The following is a 23,714-nucleotide window of genomic DNA, read 5'->3' on the forward strand; positions in this document are numbered from 1 at the left end:
TGGAAGAAGAGAGCCGGAAAAAGATATTTAAGGACGAATGAGTACAACAAAAAACAGCTTCGTTACAGATCTATGTGACATACATGCTTCTTTATTCCGAACCAACAATTGAGAACGTTTAAATAAAAATCAGTTCCCATAGCCTCACTACGAGAAATCGGGAAAATCACATTTTGAAGGAATTACTTGGAAGAATCAAGCTAATGAATTATTTTGCAATTAGGTGTGCATATGACTCACCTTTTTCGTTCGTATTTGTCAATCATGAAGTCACGGTGCTCTTGCTTAATGGCCCGTTTTGGATCCCACAGGCCCAGCCAGGTTCTGCTACATGCGTCATTGCCATTCTGACGCACAAAATCAATCTCCTCCTGGGTGAAAGTTGCCATCGAAATCGATTTCACGCGATGGGGTGGAGTCAAGCCGCGTCTAGAGGAAAAGAAAAATGATACTCAGTTAATTCGATTATTGCTATAAATATCTAAAATCAGAATCGTATGGGATGAATAGTAGTCACGCTGATGTTGGCTGTTGAAATTATAAGGGCAATAACTAGTCGTTTGAAATGTTCCTTCATAGAGTAATTGAAAGCCAGTAAAATGCATTGACATTTTAATATGAGGAAAAAATAGAAGGATTTGACCAATGCATCGATGTTATTGAAAAACAATTGCAGGTTTAAAAATAACCTTGAAGGAGATAAATGGATATCGGCTATTTGTATCAGATCGAACAGACTTATAAATTACTTTTTCGACAATCGGTGAAAAATACTTCTATCTCTATAGAATGAAAAAATCAAATTTGTTAATTCAGGTTAAAGATTGCAGAAATCATAAATACGTTTATTTCTTAAGGCAGTTTACATAAGTTTTTCTTCGCCGTAGCATCACTTTTACATAAAATTCTTATCCTAATTTAATTCTAACATAGTCACAACGATTTGAATTTATTAAAACATATTCTATTACTTAAACATCATCTTAGGTAACTCGTCATTAATTATGAAATCTACTCGGAAATATTATTTGAACCAAACGATTAACTTCTATAAATTATAAAATAAGCTGTTATTTTCAGACATTTTGTTGATAATTTCATAAACTGTTTCGAGTTTGTTTGTATCATTACATAATTTTTATTCTAATTTAGCTATTGGTTGAACTCATGGACGCAGCTGGAATCAGAACTAAGTCTTAAAAGGGGCCTTAATTAAAATTGAAACTCCAATTTTCTTTATGAAATGATAAATAAGTGTCATGTATGAAAGGTCACGACAAGCAAGAATATCTCGAACTGGGACATTGGATAGTCTACCTTGGGTACGCAAAGAATTTATTAGTTGAGATCTGACATTACGATACTCCACGCATGTCCAAACGACATGATCAATATCCCTATAACCTTATCCGCAAGCGCAATGATTAGTCTCGGAGAGCCCAATTCGAAGGAGATGTGCGTCTAACGTGTAGTGATTGGACATGAGTCTGGACATCACACGAATGAAATCCCTACTCACATCCAGTCCCCTGAACCATGCCTTTGTCGATATTTTCGGAATAATTAAGTGCATCCACCGACCCAGGTCATCTTTATCCCAAGAAGCTTGCCAGCTGACTATCTGTGAAGAGGAAATAATGGTTTGGAGATAATGTGACGATTACACTCAAACTATAATGAACTGCTGCTAGCTCTGCTATATAAACAGATGCAGGTTCTTGAAGCCTAAATGAGGCCGAAACATTATTGTTGAACATACCAAACCCTGTCGCTTCTTCAATTCGCGATCCGTCCGTGTAAAACATTTTCTCAGAGTCAATATGCCTGAACTTACTTGAAAATATTTTTGGGATTTCCGCCGAGCGTAGATGATCCGGGATTCCACGCACTTCGCGCTGCATGGATGTATCAAAAAATAAAGTTGAGTCAGGGGCACTTAGGATGCTGACACGGATAGGAATATATCTTGATGGGTTGATTTCCTGTGACATATGGTTAAAATATACTGTCATGAATTTTGTTTGAGATCGAAGCTCGACTAGTCGTTCGAAATTATTAATTACCATGGGATTCAGCACCTCACATCTTATTAGCAGGCGTGATGAAAGCTCCCAAAATCGATCTTTTAATGGAAGAACTCCCGCCAGAACTTCAAGACTCATTGTATGTGTCGAATGCATGCAGCCTAAGGCAATTCGCAAACAACGGTACCATATTCCATCACTGAAAGTATCGTTGTTTGATACAATTTTATTAGATCTTGCGGATGAGCACCCCACCAAGATCCTGTTATTGTTCGAAGAAAATTTACTCTTTGTTGGCATTTCGTTATCAGATACCTAATGTGTCCTCCCCACGTGCATTTGGAATCGAACCACACCCCGAGGTATTTAAAAGTTAAAACCTGTTGGATCATTCTTCCCATCATATGGAGCTGAAGCTGCGCGGGATCATGCTTTCTTGAAAAGACGACTAACTCTGTTTTCTCCGCAGAGAATTCGATACCAAGATGAACAGCCCAAACGGACAAGTTATCTAAGGTATCTTGCAATGGTTTATGCAGATTAATAGCTTTGGGTCCAGTAACTGAAACCACGCCATCATCTGCCAATTGTCTTAGTGGGGTTACTAGACAGCTGTCAATGTCATTCACGTAAAAATTATAGAGGAGCGGACTGAGGCATGAGCCTTGCGGGAGACCCATGTAACTAATTCTGAGTGTTGCTAAATCGCCATGTGAAAAATGCATGCGTTTCTCTGACAAAAGGTTGTGTAAATAATTATTTATAACCGCTGGGAGTCCATGTTGGTGGAGCTTGTCTGAAAGAACATCAATGGAAACTGAATCAAATGCTCCTTTAATGTCTAAAAATACAGATGCCATTTGTTGCTTTTGAGCGAAGGCAATTTGGATGTCAGACGAAAGTAATGCAAGGCAATCATTCGTCCCTTTATTTCTACGGAAGCCAAACTGAGTATCTGACAACAAACCGTTCGTCTCGACCCAAGTGTCGAGACGTCGCAGAATAATTTTTTCGAACAATTTTCTGATGCAGGACAACATCGCAATGGGTCTATATGAGTTGTGATTGGAAGCTGGTTTCCCCGGCTTTTGAATGGCGATAACTTTCACTTGTCTCCAGTCAGGTGGAACAATATTTTGCTCAAGAAACTTGTTGAACAATTCCAACAAACGTCTTTTTGCGAGGTCGGGCAGATTCTTCACCAAGTTGAATTTAATTCTGTCCAACCCAGGAGCGTTATTGTTACAAGACAAGAGTGCTATAGAAAATTCCATCATTGAAAATGGGTTATTAATAAAACCATTATTTGGAGGAGATTCCCGTATAATGCTCTGCGTAGGAACAGAATCTGGGCAAACTTTCCTAGCAAAGTCAAATATCCATCGGTTCGAGTATTCATCACTCTCATTGCCCATGTTACGATTCCTCATTCGTCTGGCCGTGTTCCAAAGAGTGCTCATTGAGGTTTCTCTTGACAAACCTTCGACAAAATGTCTCCAATATCTACATTTTTTGGCTCGAAGTATGCTCTTGTACTTGATTTTTAAAACCATAAGTTTTCCAAAATTCTGAGGAGTTCCTCCTCCCCGTTTTAGAAACGTCTTGCAAGCATTTTGTTTTGCGAGTTTAGCCTCTGAGCACTCTTCGTCCCACCAGGGGTTGGGAGGCCTTCTGTTAGTCGTTGGCCCAGGAAAGCGTTTAGTATGGGATTGTTCTGCGGCCTCCAGAATCGAACAAATGAGGAAGTCATATTCTTCAAGTGGAGGGAGCTCTTCCATTGAATTCAAAATACTAGAGATACTACTTTGGTATTTAATCCAGTCGATATTTTTTGTCAAATCATATGGAATACTAGCTGAAGTAGCAATGCAATTGCTACTGCTAATTGAGATGATGATTGGTAAATGATCGCTACCGTGTAAATCAGGCAATATTTTCCAGGTGCAATCTAGTCGAATTGATGTTGAGCAAAGAGATAGATCTAATGCACTTGGTAGATTGCAGAAATGGATGACGCTGCTTTTTAGATGAGTCGAACTTCATCATTGATCGGAGATCCGTAGACTATCATTGACACTCTGCTCCAATCTATACCTTATATACGCAATACTGTGATCGAAAACAGAGGATTCGATATAAACACGAATTATGATTAAAAAAAATGAAAGAAAGAACATTTCTTAGAACTTCTTGAGAAAATTAATTTATTACAATCACAAATTTAGTATTTTTGTTTCAATTATAGACGCCGTTAGTTATCCTATAACCTTCTCCTTGTCGTGATGATCGGGTAAGCAATTTCTTTAACCTGAACCCGACCCGTATCCCGTACCCATACCAATAGTCGGTCGAGACTCGTTTTCACCCGAGACGTCAGGTAGGATATGGCACCTAGTGAAATATCCTCAATGTGTCACATAAACTGTGTGAACTTTGTATCTGCTTAGCGGTTCAATTTGAACTGCGCGAAAAAATCGAAACGAAATATGTTCTTTTTGTACAAACCAAAAACCCCTAAATGTTCATATTTTCAAGATTTTTAAGATTTATATGCGGTTCGATTCATTTTCGCCTTTCTCATATAGAAAGACAATCACTGTTTAAAACCGACTTTTGAACCGAGGTCATGTCATGTACCATTCGACTGAGTTCGACGAACTGAGTAAATGTCGGTGTGTGTATGTGTGCATGTGTGTATGTATTTATGTGTGTATGTGACAAATGTCACACGATTTTCGCAGAGATGGCTGAGCCGATTTTCACAAACTCAGATTCAAATGAAAGGTCTTATGGACCTATAGATCGCTATTGAATTTTTTCCCGATCCGACTTCCGGTTCCAGAGTTTTAAATAAATGTCACTCACTTTTTTCAGAGATGGCGTGACGGATTTTCACAAACTTAGATTCAAACGAAAAGTCTTATGGTCCCATAGATCACGGTTGAATTCTATCCTTATCCGACTTCCGGTTCCGGAGTTACATCGCAATATGTGCAAATCTATGAGAAAATGCCGATTCAATTTTCTCGGAAATTTCTCAACTGATTTTTACAAACTAAGATGCAAATGAAAGGTCTTACGATTCTTCAAAAAGTCCTCGAAAAGTTGGTCCAGATCCGACTTCCGGTTCCGGTATTACAGTGAGATTAGTAAAAATTTTCAATTTCATGAGCATTTTTTCACAGGCGATGGCGAAACGAGGTGCACATTTTTATAAAATTTACTGGTAAATTCATCTAGTTGACAAACCTAGAGTTTAGTTAGTGGATATATAAATCTACGTTGGACTATGCGTGCCCGGTTTCCGCTTCCGAACGCACCGGTAATAGTGAAGAAAAGCTCCAAAAACGCAAAAAAATTCCGATTGCTCAACAACGGTTAAATCGATTTTCACAAATCATGATTCAAATTAAAGCTCTTAAAAGATACTGTGCAATTTCATCCAGATCCGACATCCGGTTCCGAAATTATAGGGCAATGGGTATCAAAACTTTCAAACTGTCATATAAAATGATGCAAAATCGGTACGTGCTGTACGGAAGAACGGAAGAAAACGCACTCGCCTAGCACACAGCGTGCTTTGTTCAATTTTGCACAGCGTGCAGGGTTGCCACATTTAATTTTTTATTAACTTGACATAACTGTTTACGAAGCGAAAAGGTGGTGGTAGTATATACCGAAAAAAGTGTCTGATTTTATTCAAGTTTCAAAAAAAGAAACTTGACAGAATCTTCTAGTGATGTTTTTGAAAATATTAGTAATATGAGAAAGGCTTCATTACACCACTAGGTGGATTAAAAAAGGTTTTTTTCACATAGTTCGTTTGACTGAATTTTCAAATACGAAATCAAACCGGGCAATGAACCCTAAAACTGTTCAGAGAACACGTTATGTTAAGCGTCGTTCTTGAACATTTTATAAAGGGTGATTTTTTTTGCTGGTATCTTTTTAGCCACACTGTTTTTGACAGATCACGAAGGAATCGTGTCTTTGGTCATTGTCAAACTTGTTCAGTTTGGTCCATTATTTTTATCATGAATCGTCGTTTGCTTTATAATATAATCATGAAATAGTGATGGCAAAGTTTTAAGGAAGATCCACTTTTTTATCGAAAAATTGTTCAGCGAATAGGCTTGGTAGAATGGATCAACAAGGGAAATTTTCGCATCTGAAGTGAAGACCAGCCAGAAGCATAGCAAGAGCTACCAATACATCTTAAAAAAGTCACTGTTCGGTGTGGATTATGGGCCGGTGGCATTATCGGGTCGTACTTGACTTTTTCTTGACCAAAATGGAAGAATTGGACGTGTATGATATGTGGTTTCAACAATACGATGCCACATCCCACACGACACGCGAAACAATTACCAAATTGAGAGCCGCCTTCGGTGAACAGTTTATCTCAGTTATGGGTCCGTCAACTGGCTGCCTAGATCTTTATTCTTTATCTGACTTAACACCTTTGGACTATTTCTTGTGCGGCCATGTTAAGGCTCATGTCTACAAGGATAAACCAGCAAGATTGACACACTGGAAGCATTTATTCGTGAAATACCGGTCAATATATAGGAGAGAGTGTGCCAAAATTGGATCTTGCGGAGCCACTACCAACATTTGCATGAAATCATCTTCAAAAGTTAAATTATATTGATCGTTCTATCGATTCCAATAAAGATGTCATCAATTTTCTTAATCTGTTTTTGTATTTTTTTGTTTTGAAAATCACCCTTCATATTAATTATAAAATGCAGATTAATGGAATTTAAACTTATTTTTCTATTCGAAGATGAGGCATTAAGAACATTAGTAGAGGGAAAAAAATCTAAAAATAAAGGATAACATGTGAAAAATACCCTAACATAATTGAATTTTTTTCGTATATTGAGACATAATGCTTGAAAGACCATCGCAGCAGAACTACACCGGAAGTTATGCCCATGAATGTAAGGTGTGTCACGCATAAACTTTAGCAAAATTAGTCCTACTGGTTCATGATTTGAGAACTCGTAATCATGGTGTATTATCATATCATGAAAATTCATTCTTTTTCTCGAATCATGATTCGTTTTTCTCATTATGAGAATCGGAATTCTGCCCGTGTAGCCGCGAAACAAGACAAAATAAAAACTATCAAACCGTTCTGCCTGTTGAACAATGCGAAAAAAGTTGGTGAAATTGGGTGTGATGGTCAGAATGATAATTGTGAAAAAGGGGGTAAATCACTAGACAGTGATAAAGCATGAACTTCAACTGACACATACAAAGTATCTTGTACGTGTTCAGCACTATCTAATCGGGTTACTTTGTAGAATGTGTTCACACCTATACCCGAGTAGCTTACTTGGTAGAGCATTTCCACGGAAAGAAGAAGATTGCAGGTTTATAAACCATCTTTATGGTAGGGATAAGTTTGTAAGTTCGAATTCTCCCTTTGGACGACACTTTTTCGCGAATTTTGATTTCCCTGCTGTTTCATTAATCTGTCTTTTCCCTTGGTCTGTTTATCGTTAGCTATGATATTTTTAAGTCTACTATCAAAAGCTCCACCTCGTCTCTTATGAAATACACTGTAACGAGCGGAACAACAGAATACGAACTCTAACATACTACAAACTTTAGAGAAAAATCTTTTATGCAAGCATTGCTGTCTCGTCAAAATTCTTTTATATAAATTTATTCTGAATCTCCCAACGTTTGTAAACTCCTTCGGAATAATTTAGTAATCCATCGAGGGAATTTATTTGAACAAGAACTTACAGACTACAACCTACAGAAATATTGAATCAGAAGCCCACGTCAGTTTTCCAACTGACGATTTTGTTTTTACCATAATAACGTTAAGGAAAATACTTTTGCCATCTGTTTTAGATTTAGGTATGACAATCATTGGAATCGTTATCAAATAAGCATTAATTATTTTACTTCTCATGCAGGGTTTCATACCATTAATGTAGTATTCCGTCCCAATTTTCTCCTGTTGGGGAGAGCACGGCGACAGGCGTTCACTTCCCGTTGCGTTTACCTAGTACAGAGTTATAATGGCAACACCCAGTAATGAACGATGAAAATTTAAAACGGATTTAATTAAAATGTTCCTTCTACTATGCACTTTCTTGATTGAGGCGTAACGTCAGCAGCTTTTCGGAAAGTGCTGCAGCTTATGCAATCATCGTTTCTGTCATGTCAATTGAATTTGGTACGTACAATCAACCTAAAAGTTATTCAGCATGAAATTTTCAACGTTTGATGCCGTGTGGATCTACTTCTTTGGCCTGCTTTTTTTTAATAAAAATAGTTATTGCCCAACAAAATTTTGCGAAAACTGATTTATCTTGGAACCATGTTACTGAAATAACAACATTGACTACTCAAAATGAGGTTCATAACGGATTTGATTTGGATGAAATCGAAAAACTTTTCACTCATCATATTTTGAGCACTGTGTTTGTTATACAATCGTCTCCTCATATCCGTAGCATCCCAAATCACCTTTCTATTCTTCTTCAAATTATATTTAACAATTGCCCAATATTTTGTAATTGGGTGAAATTGAGTTCCATCCGGTTGTCTCGCCAATACAATAAACAAATAACACTGCAGTGCCAGCATGCCAAATCTCACCCAAATTTTACAAGTCCATTGTGAGCTTTAATATAGAGAAGAATACGCTTTTTCAGACAGTCCTGTTGATACATTAGGAAACCATAGTCTTTTTTGTAACGAAAATCTTGATATTTTGTCCGCAGTTGCAAATTTCTTGCCGGCCACAAGGTTTCTTGCGAATTCATCGCCAAAAACAAATTTGAACTTGTAGAGGACATCACCTATACCAACGATTCTAAAGAACTTCGTATTTCGTAAGAACCTCATTGTACAATTTCCAGGCACGTCTGTTCCATGCTTGGAACCGAATTTGAATCTGACTACGTCGAATTTCAAAGTTAGAGTCCAACATTAATTTTCGGTTCTCGGTTTTTATGAAGTATAAGCTCTTTGAAACAAAATGAATCGTTACGAAATGTTCAGCACTGAAAGAGGAAACATTTCAAAACTAACTGCTGTCAAAACATTGTAGATTCGACAAGTAGAAGCGCTATAGTAGAAGGAAATAATGTGTCCAGATATTAAATGATTCAAACTCAAGCTGGTCGTGCTATGTTCGTCCCCACGTTTGAAATGTTACTTGGCAAGTTCTGGTTGGAAGAAAGTTAGTTTTTTTCGCACAGCAATCATACATCATTCGGTCGTGGAGTTAATTGCATTCAACGGCCTTCCACTCGTGCTGGATAATTTAATCTAATTCCAATCATGAGCGAAACTGTCGGAATGATTATTAACAGATTTGCAGCTCGCAGAACTGTTGATAGTTAGCAACTCTTAGCAGGTATCCCCCGGGAAATTATCGCAAACGTTCATGTCCTATGTACATTATCATGGTATCATAGTTTATAAGGCACTTACGAAGGCACGTATGAAAGTTGCGACTTGCACTCTACCCGGTTTAATGCAAAACCAACCTGCAATTCGGTTTGATCCGAAGCCATAAAAGCGAAACAAACAATTTCCCCGGCAGCCGTTCAATTAATATTCATTAGTACAGAGATCCAATTTCACAAATTTAATTACATTAGTTCTATTATTTCGCAAACGCGCGCAAGGGTTGAAACTGTAATACTTGTGTAAGCTTAAAGTGAGGTTGAAGACGAATTCATTTGAATAACTCCTTCAAAACACCAGGAATAAGTTACTGAAGCGCATCGTGAAACATGAAAAATTTTCGAAATCATTAATCTTAATGAATATGTCAATACTTTTATATTCAGAGTTCAAACATCGAAATCAGCCAAAAATCCGAATATGTATCTTTTCTAATAGTTTTCTGAACGTTGTCCTATTTAAATTTAACTTTTTTCGATCAGAATATGGTGAGAATGTGAGTAAACTTGTTGGACTTTTTTATAAAATAAAAACAAATCAACCATTTTTCATGTTCAATTTCTACAGTATAATGAAATAAATATTCACTCAAACTTTCGTTGTAGTGAAAGCGAATTGCTGAACCTCGTTGTTCTCATTTCTCACCGCAGAACGCTAGTTTGCCTAAAACTGCATCTCATTGACTCAGTCTTTTGCGTCTTCTCGAGGTTCTGCTTGACGATGACCCACTATTTTTTCTATTGTACGAAGCTCTGGCGTGTTTGACTTTGTTCGCAGTATAACACTCCCTGTTGTTTCCGCGATGGCAGGATGCAAAATCTTTCAAAACTAGACCAAAACCTTTTTGATTAAAACAAATTATATTTTATTACTCCGACGTTTCAATGCTGGTTTGGTATCATCATCAGGGGATAAATCTAACAATTCGTTTATCGTTAAGTGGTATTGCTAGATTTATACCTTGAAGATGATGCCAATCCAGCATAGAACGTCGGAGTAATCGAACATAATGTTTTAATTAAATAAGGAATAAATTATAACCCATAACATGAGATATTCTGTCGAAATCTTCAACATATATACCGGAACGATTATGTTGTTGGAGAAAAAAACGGTAGACATTTTTCCAGGTACTCCTACACATCCTGAATTTCGCTATTCCAGCCCCAGTATCAGATGGCCTGCCACACGAGATATTTCTTTGAAAGCGTCAACAGCCTAATGTGTTCGAAAATCTCTTTCACTTTTCTTTCTCCAGTTGTTGCAGAATATTTCTGTCCAGGAAGCAGTTTAAAATCTGTCATGGTGTAGATTTCATTATCATGTACCACTCCGTCAGTATCTTTATATTGTGGATAAAGAAAAAAATTGAAGCCAAAACTCTTTCAATGTTATGTAGGTTTTAATGCGATGTCTACTCAAAATTAAATGAAATTTCACTACCATTTAACATTCAGTATCAAATCCATTGATTTCTTAACACACATTATTTTCTTGAAACGTATACAGAACGAAATATTCATTTGTTATGAACTCTAATAGTGAGAGAGAGAAAATGTATTCACTTATGTAAAAGCACGTGCGTTATAATCAAGACAACAAAACATGTATAATTGAACATGGTTTTATCGATTGCTGAATAGGAAATGACAGATCAACTAACATCAAAGCCGCTCTTCTTTCACTCCGGACTGGTCGTGAACGAGGAAATTTATAGTACGAAATGCCTGCCGGAAGTTACGTCATTCATCAAGAAATATCATAAAGGCGAAGATGCCATAATAGAAAGATCTTGCGTCGACCCACTTTTCTATACACTACTAGCGATCGTTGGAGAAGATGGAGCGACTTAATATCGATGTGGTTCCCAAGTCGGCGAAACCGCCCAATGTCCACCAGCTGCGTTCAATCGAGAATTCTGGGTCAATCTGAAGCGATTTTATCTCGAAAAAAGAGGTGTAATTGATAAATAAAACGAAGAAAGAACTCAAAAACATACCTGCACGCATGTTTTCGTTCGTCATGGCGAATGCTCCGGATAACTTCCAGAAGGACGTACATTTTTTTTGCAAGTATGCTTAACATTGGAAGTAATTATCTGTCTTAGCTTTTTATTATCACCATCCGAAAAAGTCAATTTTTTTAATACAAACGTTATATAATCCGGAATCGTACACTGGTCGACATGTTCTGCTTATCATCTCGATTCGAAGTCACCCCCATTTTGTAAGTCGACATTCCGTTCTTTTTCTAAATCAAGGAGGTGGAAATTCCACATGAAACAGTTATAGCCTGTTCGCACTATACCGGGACGACCCGGACTATCCGGGAGATTTTTCCAGCGCCGACGGTGCGAAAAACTCGGCGAGGAATATCGGCGGCAACCAAATGGATTTTATCTCGGATCCGGGATTCCAATACATACACACGCCGACAGCTAAGTCATCGCCGATGAGGAAAAAAACGTCCCGGATAGTCCCGGTATAGTGCGATAGTATAGTATAGTCGTCCTTTCTGATATTTTTGAGGTCTCTGTATTTCGATTTTCCCGAAACCCATTTCTCCTTGCTGGCGACAAATGTTTTTAAATAATTTCGTCAGTTAGGCTTGCGGGTAATTTGGATTTTCGCGAAACTCGAGCAAAATTTTTATGCGCTGGTTTTCTTGCTTCGACGTTTTTTTTTTTTGAACTGAAGAGCAAATCTCAAAGTCAATCAGTAGTCATGGTCTTTAAAATATTAATTATATAATTGACTCTACTCTAGTTCACCTGTCCTGCACAAGTGTCAATGGCCAAGGTCAGCAAGAGGTAAATAACCTATCGGACTCACAGTTTTAAGCTAGCAAGCAATAGGGATGTCCGATACCGAGTCGATACTTTGACGTATCGATACTTTCTTTCAAGAATCGAGTATTTTTGGTATCGATATCACATCAGAGCGATACTGTTAGTAACGATACTTTTGGTCTTGATACTTACAGTATCGCAACAGATTGCAGTCATTTCCCATTACAACGGAACATTTTTATTGGTTTCATTTATAGAGGCTTTAATTTTAAGGTCATTCGCCTCTTCTGACCAGAAAAACATTCTAACCCTACACGCGGGGTTGGGAATCGAACCCAGTTGGGTTGCCTGAACGGAATTGACTAACCCATCACGTTATACCCAAAGGAAAATGTTTTTCTTCGGCTTCGACGAAGCGCCAGGCTCCCGCATGTATTGTTATGATGTGGACTTGCCGTCGTTGAAATTCGTTCTTGACAATCTCGCGTTGCACGGAAAGAGAGCGCATTGAGAGAAAACCATCAACAAAAAACGCCATACTCTCCAGGATTCAATCATTTCAATTTCTCACACTGATTGTATTCTCTTACAGTGCGCCTGTGGGACGACGCGAGATTGTCGAGAACGAATTTCAACGACGGCTAGTCTACGTCACACCAATACATGCACGAGCCTGGTGCTTAAGTTTCGTACGTCCCCGGACCCGTCGTATTAGCAATAGGAATTGGCTTTTAGTACAGTATTCGTGTATCGACATAAAGGTTATGACATGAACATTTTTGAGAAAATAAATGTAATGTTAAATCATCATGGCTCCAACACAACTTTAACAAACGCTTGATAGAGTCGAACTTGTCAATGATCTCGGCGTTTTGTTGGATGATAAACTCACCTTTAATCAACACCGATCAACTCAGATTTATTGCAAAAATAAGTCGTTGTCGCCTGATTGAAGTGGAAACACTAGAGCGACGTATAACGATACAACAAGCGTTATTGTGGTTAGTGTAATCAACGGCGATACTGACTCTCCAAAGATCTTATCTTTTTCCGACTTCCGTGCTTGTAAGCTATCTCTATGCTCGACTAGTCTACTTCAAGCTGGGTTCCATCGTACGACATTCGGACTCCATGAACCTATAACAGCATGTATCCGAGCATTTTCCAAAGTTGGGCATCTATTCGAATTTGGTGAACCATCGCATAAGTTTGAACAAAAAATATCAAGTGTTTCTTTCTTTTGACTTGACCGTTTGTACCTAGTGTTATTCATTAGGACTATTATTTGTCAGATGAATTATTCTAACAAATAAACAATTAACAAATAAACAAGTCAATTTTGATGACTTGGTGGTAATTACTAAAACAATTATTGCTTTCATTCTGTTGTGTGAAAACAATGTTGTTTACAACAAATTAATTGAAATGTGTAATGCAGAAAAGTCATATCTTCTGACAAGAATCTGATAAGATAATTGCTGTCCAATTGTAGTAAACTTATCACATCTTCACACATACGACCGATATATCATGGTTTTAACGACTTACTTACAGATAGTACGATTCGTTCAATTGTACAAAACTGTTATTTGATAGCTAAAATCCATGAAGCCATACAAAATGCTATCCAACATATGCTTCAGTGCACCCCACAATTTGAATTTTTCACTTCGCCATATCGTTCAAAACATAATTGGCGAGTGAAATGGTTATGTTTTCTACTGTTCATGTACACTGAAAACAAATACAGCTTGTTGAAATTTGATTGTAACCAAACGACGCAATCAATTTTCCTTAGCACAAAAAAGAGGGAAAAATCAGACAAAATACCACCTACTGAAGCAACGAAATTTACGCACATGTAATAAAATCTGCGACACTGAATTCATAACGCAACGTTGGTGACGCTCGCCCCGACACCAAAGACTGAAACAGGAAAAAATAACATAAATAAAAAACATCACGTTTTGTTATAGCGGAAGTCTCAGTATCAAAGCGAAAAAGAGTCCCACTCAAATTGCAAATGTGCTGATAAGAGACGGCCCGAGCGAAGCGGTGGGCAATCAAATAACGCTGCGTCAAAATAATACTACGAATTGATTTTGTTGATGAAAACTAACAAACATGCCTGTAGTGTATGACAATGAGATCTGCAAGTGAAACTTTACTGTTTTGCGTGAAAACCAGTCTTCCTGATTGAATCATTCCACAGTACAACTGCGCAGTAATCAAAACACAGTTGAACTTGCGGTGATTAATATTTACAAAACACACTCGATCATCATATGAAAGCCGCTAGGAGCGGCCCTGATGGCGTTGAAATTAGAAAAGAAAAAAAATCATCGATCAGTATGTATTATTGAATGCCTATTTTCTCAATACTATAGGGAGCGGTTTAGGTCACTGAGGGCTAACTAGAACTGTTTAGATTCCAATAAAAAGACCACGGATGATGATAACAAAACGTCTCATCGTGTATTTTATTAGTTCTGTTTGACATTGCGGTTTAGTTAGATGAGTTATAATAGTAGGCAAATAATATTAATATTAAAAGGGTAGCACTTATTATATCTTAAGCTGTTAATCCCGTTCAAGCGTGAGAAAACCGCATCACTGACCATTTATACGTTAGCAGCTTTAATAAGCAGTAAACCACTCTGGTTGCATAAAAAATGAAACAAAGCAATCTTGTGACGCGAGTACACACGATCAAGTGCCGTAAAAGCAAATGCAGTGACGACCCGCTGTTACATTTCAGAAGAAGGCACAAGAGGCTTCATTCGTGAAACTCCTTGCGATCCGTTGAATGTTTTATAAATAATAGAATTGAAACAATTATAAAAGTAAGCATTTTCAAAATGCTTATTATTTTTATTGAGCATTTAACCGTTTTTTTTTTGCTACAAAGTTAAAATAAAATGCCAGCCAAAAATGAATCGAACAAACCTGCTTCTTTAGATATAACAAAACAAAACAAACACGTTTAGAGTAATGGCGTTGCGCAGACGAACTTTACAGTTCAAGGATCTTGTGATCTTCAAGCTATATCAGCTACATTTGTTTATTCATAGCTATGAGGAAGGGTTCGTCCCATGCCCATCAATATCAAATTTATCTTTTGTCATTCATTCAAAGTCCAAGCCGGTTGATAGGACTAGTATTCACATACGAAACATAAATGTAAAAGTTTTCGACTAGGTAAAATAGATACGACGGAATTGAAACTGCGGGTAACAAAAATATTTCAAGTAATTAATGGAGATGTTCGGAATTAACCACCTTTTTTTGAACAACCTTGTAATATAATATTTACATGTCATTGTTTTTCATTTATTCCTCTATCTTGTAAATATTCTTTTTCGTGGAGGACAGAAATCGAATGGATCTATTGATTCACTGGTTGCGCCTCCTTCCAGTAATTTTTCGTTGCTTCCATTTCATCTTCATTGTTTGTCCGATTGTCTTCGTTGCTATTAGTTCTACAAGGCATACATTGTTTTTAGTTATAGTTACACCGAAGCCTCCATTCACGAACTAAACGGGGGTTCGTAAAAAGAGGTAGTTCGTAAAAAAAGTTTTGTGTAATGAATGTGGAAACCGTCCATCATATGGCTATTTTCGAAACGGATGTGAAGAGTAAGTGCAAGAAAATGAAGTTTGCGCTCGTTTTAAAATCGAAGATGGCGGCTTCCGGTTTATTGATATTGCCTAAAACTCCTAGCAATATGGGTTTTCCCGGAAGGGGATTGATGATTAGATGTCGGAAAACGATGTTTGAAGTGATTCTGAAATTCAAGATGGCGACTTCCGGTTTCTTGATATTCCATGAAAACCCTTACAGTATGAGTATTTTCGAAAAGGATTTGATCGGGTGCCATAACAACGATGTTTGTGATCGTTCCGGTTTATTGATATTCTTTGAAAATACTCATATTTTATATTTTCAGAACAGATTTGCTGTGTAGGTACCAAAAAAGAAAAATGTTTGTGATCTTTTTGAAATCTAGTTCTTTCCGAAAATACCCATATTGTAAGGGTTTTCAAGGAATATCAAGAAACCGTAAGTCATCATCTTGAATTTCAGAACCACCTCAAACATCATTTTCCGGAATCTACTCTTTAAACCCGTTCCGAAAATACCCATATTGTAGTAGTTTGTAGTAATGAGCCGGAAATCGCTTTCGATGTATGCAAAAACCTAATTTTACGAAGTAGGTTCGTAAAAAAAGTTTACATTATTTGGAATTTGGTTCGTAAAAAAAGATTACGTTATTTGGGATTTGGTTCGTAAAAAGAGTTACGTAAAAAGAGGTAACGTATAAAAAGTATTCGTAAACGGAGGTTTGGGTGTATAAGAAAAGAGTTTCCTTTTGTTCTCGATTGGTATCGGAGTAGTAGTAGTAGTAGTAGTAGTAGTAGTAGTAGTAGTAGTAGTAGTAGTAGTAGTAGTAGTAGTAGTAGTAGTAGTTCTGTTGTTCTTGGATAATTTCAAGAGGAAAAAAGCTTATTTTTTACCCCCAGATTAATGCTGGGTGCACAATCTTTTTTTTAAATTAATTTTACGTTTCGCCTTTGACTCATCAGTGCGTAGCAGTTTATGTTGAACTGCTAGCGCGATTTGGTGGCTCAACATAAACCGAAATTTTAAAAATGGCTATGTACATCTAGCATAAATCTGGGGGTAAAAAAGTAAGTTTTTCCAGTTGAAATTACCATAATCTGTACGGCTAGCTAGTCGAAATCTGTTTCGTCCAAGACATAAACTGCTACGCACTGATGAGTCAAAGACGAAATGTAAAATCAATTTTGTTCTTGGATGTTGATGGCCTCTTGTCCAGTTTCACGTCAGGCTTACCGTAATGAACGGGTTTCGGACAATTTTGACATGTGATCAGCTGAATGTCGTAGGTGGCTAGCGATTTTCATGGGTATTGTGTGCTGACCGAATATCATATAGGAAGAAACTGGTATCTATAGCGCCTACGCAATGTACAAACGTCGTACAGGATGCCGGAGACAAAAATCCTTCGACACCATGTCCTTACTGCGATATGGCTATTCGAACATAATCCTCAGTCTGTAACATGATCCTCCACGTACACTGGTATGTATGTATTTAGATTCAAAAACTAAAAAAATTCTTGCCGTAAACAAAAAATAAGAGTCTACTTACGGCTGAAAATATTGTTTTCTGATTAAAGATGCGTCATTTCAATCAAAATAATGGTATCGCGCAACTCCGACGGTGTTCTCTAGTCAATCAGCAAGCAAAATATGATTAAGTTTTAGAGTTTAAGTTACAAATTTGTCAGTACCACCTTTGAAAACATGGAATGGAGAAAATACTACTACATCGTCTTTTTTCATTAAATATTTATCTGAAAAATACACTTTTATTTGTAAAATATAGAAATAAGATGAGAAAAAACTTATTTAATTTTTCCAGAATAAACACAAAACAATCGCCTCATTTTCCACCAGCTACTGTAGTGTCCTCCCTTAATCGTTGGAAGTCAATAACGATTGTCTTAGATCGAGGCATCGACAGTTTCGGTTCCTTTTGTTCGTTAGGTTCTCCCTTCTCGAAATGGTCTTATTGTTCCCTATATATTAATTATTAAAAGTACATTCAGCGAAGTTACTCAGAATTATAGGCATCATCTGTTGAAAATTCGATTTATGCAATTAGTTCCCCTAAAATAGAGATGCAAATATCATTTTGGCTAAGAGTCAATATAAGAGCTAAGCATCAGCGAAAAAAACTTGTGTAGAAAGTAATTTCAAATAAATCTCGAGTAAACCAGTTTTTATAAGAAATGTACAATTTCTATGGTTCTTTTTTTTAATTTCTACAAAGTTGTTTATCATTCAAAACTACATAACTATCCTGAATATACAATGCCTCGATTTTTTTAATTTAATGAAATAGATCAATTTTGAATACACCTTTTCAAAATTTACCCTCTGAGAGAGATAAAGGAAAGAGATCTGATAAATTTTTTATCGTGAATATCTCTTGTTGTATCTAACGTATCAACATAATTTTTGCTACATGCCATCGAAAATAAGTATGACATAATCCCAAATAATTCAAGTTTTCTTAAATGTTTGGTATAAACGAATATCAAAGAAGAAAACTCATGACACCTTTCTCGTACCCGGGTTGGTATGGGAGCGGGTCATTGCGCCGAAAGCCATTTCGCCTAATGTAATTTCGCCGAATGGGCCACTTCGCCGAATGTCATTTCGCCGAAAGCCATTTCGCCGAAAGGGTCATTTCGCCGAAAGGGTAATCAAATCGATGTGGCGAAGCCGCATTAGATATTTTTTTATTAAGTAAACGTAAAATATCACATACATTTGCTTAGTAGATACCTATGGAATTGCATTGATGATTAGTAGTCAAAAATTTCTTCGGGAACTCCGTTCTGAGGTTCATGAATCAATTTTTATTCAAGAAGTACAATTGTAGGTAAACAAAACGGGCGTTAACGTTATCATCTTTAATTTGTCGGAAATGGCTTCCGGCGACATGACCCCGATCCGTTGGTATAACAGGTTAACACTATGTAGTTCATTCTATCCTGTGCAGTTAACTGAACAGGAAGTAAAGCAAGTGCAACATTCCGGTTGGTTAAGGTCCAGAGCTCAGTTCCAGTATTGAATCAATTGAGGGACGTTCGCAGAGCCAGTTTTTCTTCAAAGAAGATCGATTGCGTCATCCTGCTGCTGGGCAAAAAGTGGACAACGAGTGGCTCCCAATGTTATGTAAAGAACTATACAGAATGCTTCTTTGCGAATCGGAAATTAAAAAAGGCGAGTGGGTAATGTCAAAGACAAAACTGAAGGACGGGAATGCGAATAAAACTGGCATGCTTCTTTCACACTTCCGAATATAGATAACCGTTCATATTAATAAGATGTGTGAATTATTGCTTAGCTTCCAGAATTGCAACGGTGCATCTATACTAAAGTATGACTTATTGATGAGAACCATATTCTGCCAAACAATTGAATAACACAAAATAAATAGTTTTCGTATTTACGTCCTCCAGTTATGTCTGTAACATTACCCACCCGCTTTTTTACATAAATCTGACGAGAAAACTGGAAAAAACTATATCTTGCAATGATAGTAATATATACATGTCATCAACATGTATAGTGTTAGTCAGGACAACGATATTTGACAACAAATTCGATCACGGTTTGAAAGCTTTTTCGAAATAGTTGTATATGTAATTGGTTTCATCTACTTTTTTTTGCCATCCAGGAATATAAAGAAAATATAAAATAATTTATCTGTTTCATTAAATTAAAATGATGAAGGCATAGCATTTTCGGAAAAGTTGTGTAATTTTGAATGACTAATAATTTTGTAGAACATTATAAATCCATACAAATCGTGAAAATAGAATATTTTTTCGTGAATACGAAATTTTGGAGTCCCTTTCAAGACAATATCTTATATCATACACTTTACCCGAGCTATGGGTATGGAGCCTTTGAAAATTTGTTCAAATTTACTTTGTTAAAATTATTTAACGATGGGGGAGGGTTGGCACCACTGGGAGCACGATGCGGTACCCAAGTATTTCCCTGAAAAAAGTCGAATTTCAACAAGTTGATACACAACTTGTTGCATAATAATTGATCGAAACAGTTGTTCTGAAAAATAGTGCAGTTTTGACAAATGTGTATTGATTAGTGAGAAGTGAGTGCTTAAAGTGTTATTTATTGCAAAAATGCTGATTCGTGATACTGAAACATGTTCAAGTGACGAACACTGATTTTAACCAATCGAAACCCCATCTGAGTATCATTGTCGACGTTATCAGATTCATACATAATAATCATTGAGTCCCCATGATTTTTCAAAAGCTCGTCTGCATTGGCCGAAAGCCATACAAGCCCTTTTTTGATTCTGAAGTCAATGTGAGCTCACCAATTTAGTTTTGAATCAAGAATAACTCCGACGTATTTAACTTGATTATCCACAGTAATCTCTGAATCGGATAACTGTAACGGACGAGCTCCTGTGATTATCCTACGATGAGTGAAAAGCACCATTGATGTTTTGCCCGGATTTACAGATAATCCAACCTGACAACACCATTGTTCAACAGATCGCAGGGCTTGCTGCATTAAATCAAAGAGAGTGTTAATGCTTATACCGGTCATCAATATATGATAATCGTCGGCAAAACCATAAGTCGGAAATCCAAGGTTTAGTTTCCTTAACAAACCATCAGCGACTAGGTTCCATAAAAGTGGGGATAGTACACCACCTTGAGGACACCCACAGACACTCAGCTTTCTAATCTTTGCTTGCCGAAGCGATGAACAAAGAAGTCCATTACGAAGCATTGCGTGTAATAATACAGTAATCATAAGAATAAGTTATACTTATTAATACATAAAATTTCAACGTATTATCGGTAACCGGCTACCCAGAGCAATAAACACATGATAATATTATTCGGAAATTTACCAGCAAAAAACCTTCCTGTGATACATGTGGGAATGGAGAAGATTCCTCTATTTCTAGTAGCAACATGCATTGTAATAACAATCCTTCCTTTCCAAGTAGGTCTGCATTTGGTCGTGGCCGACGTTCAGAGATCAATGCAATTTACACAATATGAAACTACGTGCTATGGTTTAAGAGCGTTTTACCTGAAGTTCACTGTATTTTTCTTGGTTTAATAACTGGTCACCAGAGTTGCTAATGATCCTGATTTATCAGGCATATGCTGACATCTTATAAAAATATATATCTTATAATTATATGCCAGTAAAGTCATTGTAGTACAATGTGATTACAAAGCTTTGCTCAAGTAGAGTTAAACGTCTTTGTAGGGCTTCAAGTGACTATACAAAAGCTTTTAAGGTACTGACGAGTCGTTGCCGAAACGAAACTTTTTTTGTTAACCAGGATTTTCTCTCGGAGTTCACAGATTTTAAAATAACAGGTATTTAACACTTGACATCCTTGCTTGTCCCGGCCGTAAGCAGTTATTTGTGTTCAGTCTTGGACGAGGCACAAAATCAAACTGTAGTATGTTGATTATCTTTCATTAATTAGTTGCGCAGTTTCTACGTGTATGACAAATCCGCCATTTCTGTTGAATATATGTATCTTAATTTAAAATCATTTTTCAGATTACTCTTCTGCGGCACAAATATGTGAGCAGGTTCTAGCATGGTTCTGCTCCAGATAACAGCTTTAATTAGCGTTCAAGGGTCTTCTGAAATCGGATCAGTTGCAAAAACCATCTTTTCTAGGCTATGGTCCGGCACCTTAACGACGTGCCCAGTCCACCGTAACCGTTCTAGTTTTGCATTGAAAACGATAGATGGTTCTCTAAGCCATAATAGAGACCCGACTATATGGAGACACAGAATCAGTGCTATAATGAGAAATGGGTGTACTTTTCCCAATACATATTTCGCACAGGAACGTTTCAGGAATATTTCCACACCCATTTCTGGTCAGGTGCTTTCAGAGTCTTCGAGGACTCTTTGGGGAAATATTACTGTCGGGTCTCTAGATGTACATACTTATGTCCAAGCAGGTTTCGCAGCTCATAAGTCATCTACACATGTCGTCTTCTATCAGCACTTTGTAGTAGATGGACACCGCCGTTGCCCAACAACATGCAGCGGTGTATTTTCACCCAGAGACAAAATACAAATCCGTAACCTTTCCAATCCACAAACCACAATCAATCTTCAAAATGTTTCATTAAATTATAGGTCAATAGATTCAGATATTTCTTAAGTCCGGTATAAGTTAGAACTTTCTCGCTACATCACATTTTTGAAAAAAAAATATCCGCTTAGTGCAGTGTTGGATTATTGTTCTATGGTGAGCGAATGGACCTAATTGAAACCTCTCCATGGAAAAATGAGAAAAAATCGTGACTAGTAAGCTAAGTAGAAGAGTTGTAACAGAGTGCTTTTCCGTACTGTATTGCAAACTGCAAACAAGTTGTTTCGTTTCTGATTCCTATCATCATAGAGCATAACACCAGAACTTTGTTTTTTTTTTTTTTATTTTTTTTTTTAAATAACTATTTATTGGAATATGAGTTAAAATTAAATTATTAAGATTTAAATTGGGTGTTCAGCCACAAGTGGTGACTTTTCAGCCCTGTTATATATATATGATTTGGTTATTACCATGAAGACATCATTTGCTTCCGCAATTCTGAGATTTTTGTGTAGGGAAAATTCTAAACCTACTTGTATTGTGTAATGGGGAAAAGGAACTTATATACTAACTTACTAACTAATACAGAGAGCGAATCGATTCAATTGAAGATTGCATCGATTTTTGTCGGAATTTGCTTATAATATTATGTGACATTACATCTAATGGTTCTATATTTGTGAGTCTGTGTAACTCATTTGTACTAAACCAGGGAGGACGCTTCAGAATCATTTTCAGAATTTTATTCTGAATCCTTTGAAGCGTTTTCTTCCTGGTGGAACAACAGCTTGACCAAATTGGTACCGCATAAAGCATGGCTGGTCTGAAAATTTGTTTATAAATTAACAATTTGTTTTTTAGACAGAGCTTAGAATTTCTGTTTATAAGAGGATATAAACATTTAATATATTTATTACACTTTGCCTGGATTCCTTCAATGTGATCCTTGAAAGTGAGTTTTTTGTCATACGTTAAACCTAAGTATTTAGCTTGATCAGACCATGTCAATTCCAAGCCATTCAATTTGAGAATGTGATTATTGTTTGGTTTAAGAAAAGAAGCTCTTGGCTTGTGAGGAAAGATAATTAATTGCGTTTTTGCTGCATTTGGTTTAATTTTCCATTTTGACAGATAATCACTGAAAATATTTAAACTTCTTTGTAGGCGACTGCAGATCACTCTTAGATTTCTACCTGTGGCTAACAGACTTGTGTCGTCACAGAATAGCGATTTCTGACAACCAACGGGTAGATTTGGAAGATCAGAAGTGAAAATATTATACAAGATTGGAGCTACACTCGAACCCTGCGGAACACCGGCTCGTACGGGTAGCAATTCAGATTTACAATTCTGATAGCTAACCTGAAGAGTACGATCAGTTAAATAATTTTGAATCATTTTGATCAAATAAATAGGAAACTGGAAATCAGACATTTTTGCTATTAAACCTTTGTGCCAAACACTGTCGAATGCTTTTTCTATGTCTAGAAGAGCAACTCCAGTGGATAACCCAGAAGATTTATTTGATTTTATCATGTTCGTTACTCTGACAAGTTGATGAGTAGTTGAATGTTCATGACGAAATCCAAACTGCTCTGGTAAAAAAATTGAATTCTCATTTATATGAGTCATCATTCTTAACAAGATAATTTTTTCAAAAAGTTTACTGATTGAAGAAAGTAAGCTAATTGGGCGATAACTTGATGTTTCTGCTGGGTTTTTATCAGGTTTTAGGATAGGAATTACTTTAGCG

At 36.8% G+C, this 23,714-nt stretch overlaps 1 protein-coding gene across 6 annotated transcripts in view; it reads right to left on the reverse strand.

Moving 5' to 3' along the window:
- The window catches only part of LOC131427229 (arf-GAP domain and FG repeat-containing protein 1), a 184,356-nt gene that overhangs the window by 39,731 nt on the left and 120,911 nt on the right, over positions 1-23,714 (reverse strand). For all 6 annotated transcript variants that reach the window (XM_058590229.1, XM_058590228.1, XM_058590230.1 and 3 more), the window contains exon 3: positions 241-429. In XM_058590229.1, the coding sequence (XP_058446212.1) occupies positions 241-429 (189 nt within the window). The remainder of the gene's footprint in view (positions 1-240; positions 430-23,714) is intronic.

The sequence above is a fragment of the Malaya genurostris genome, chromosome 2 (assembly GCF_030247185.1).
Source record: "Malaya genurostris strain Urasoe2022 chromosome 2, Malgen_1.1, whole genome shotgun sequence".
Classification (NCBI taxonomy): domain Eukaryota; kingdom Metazoa; phylum Arthropoda; class Insecta; order Diptera; family Culicidae; genus Malaya; species Malaya genurostris.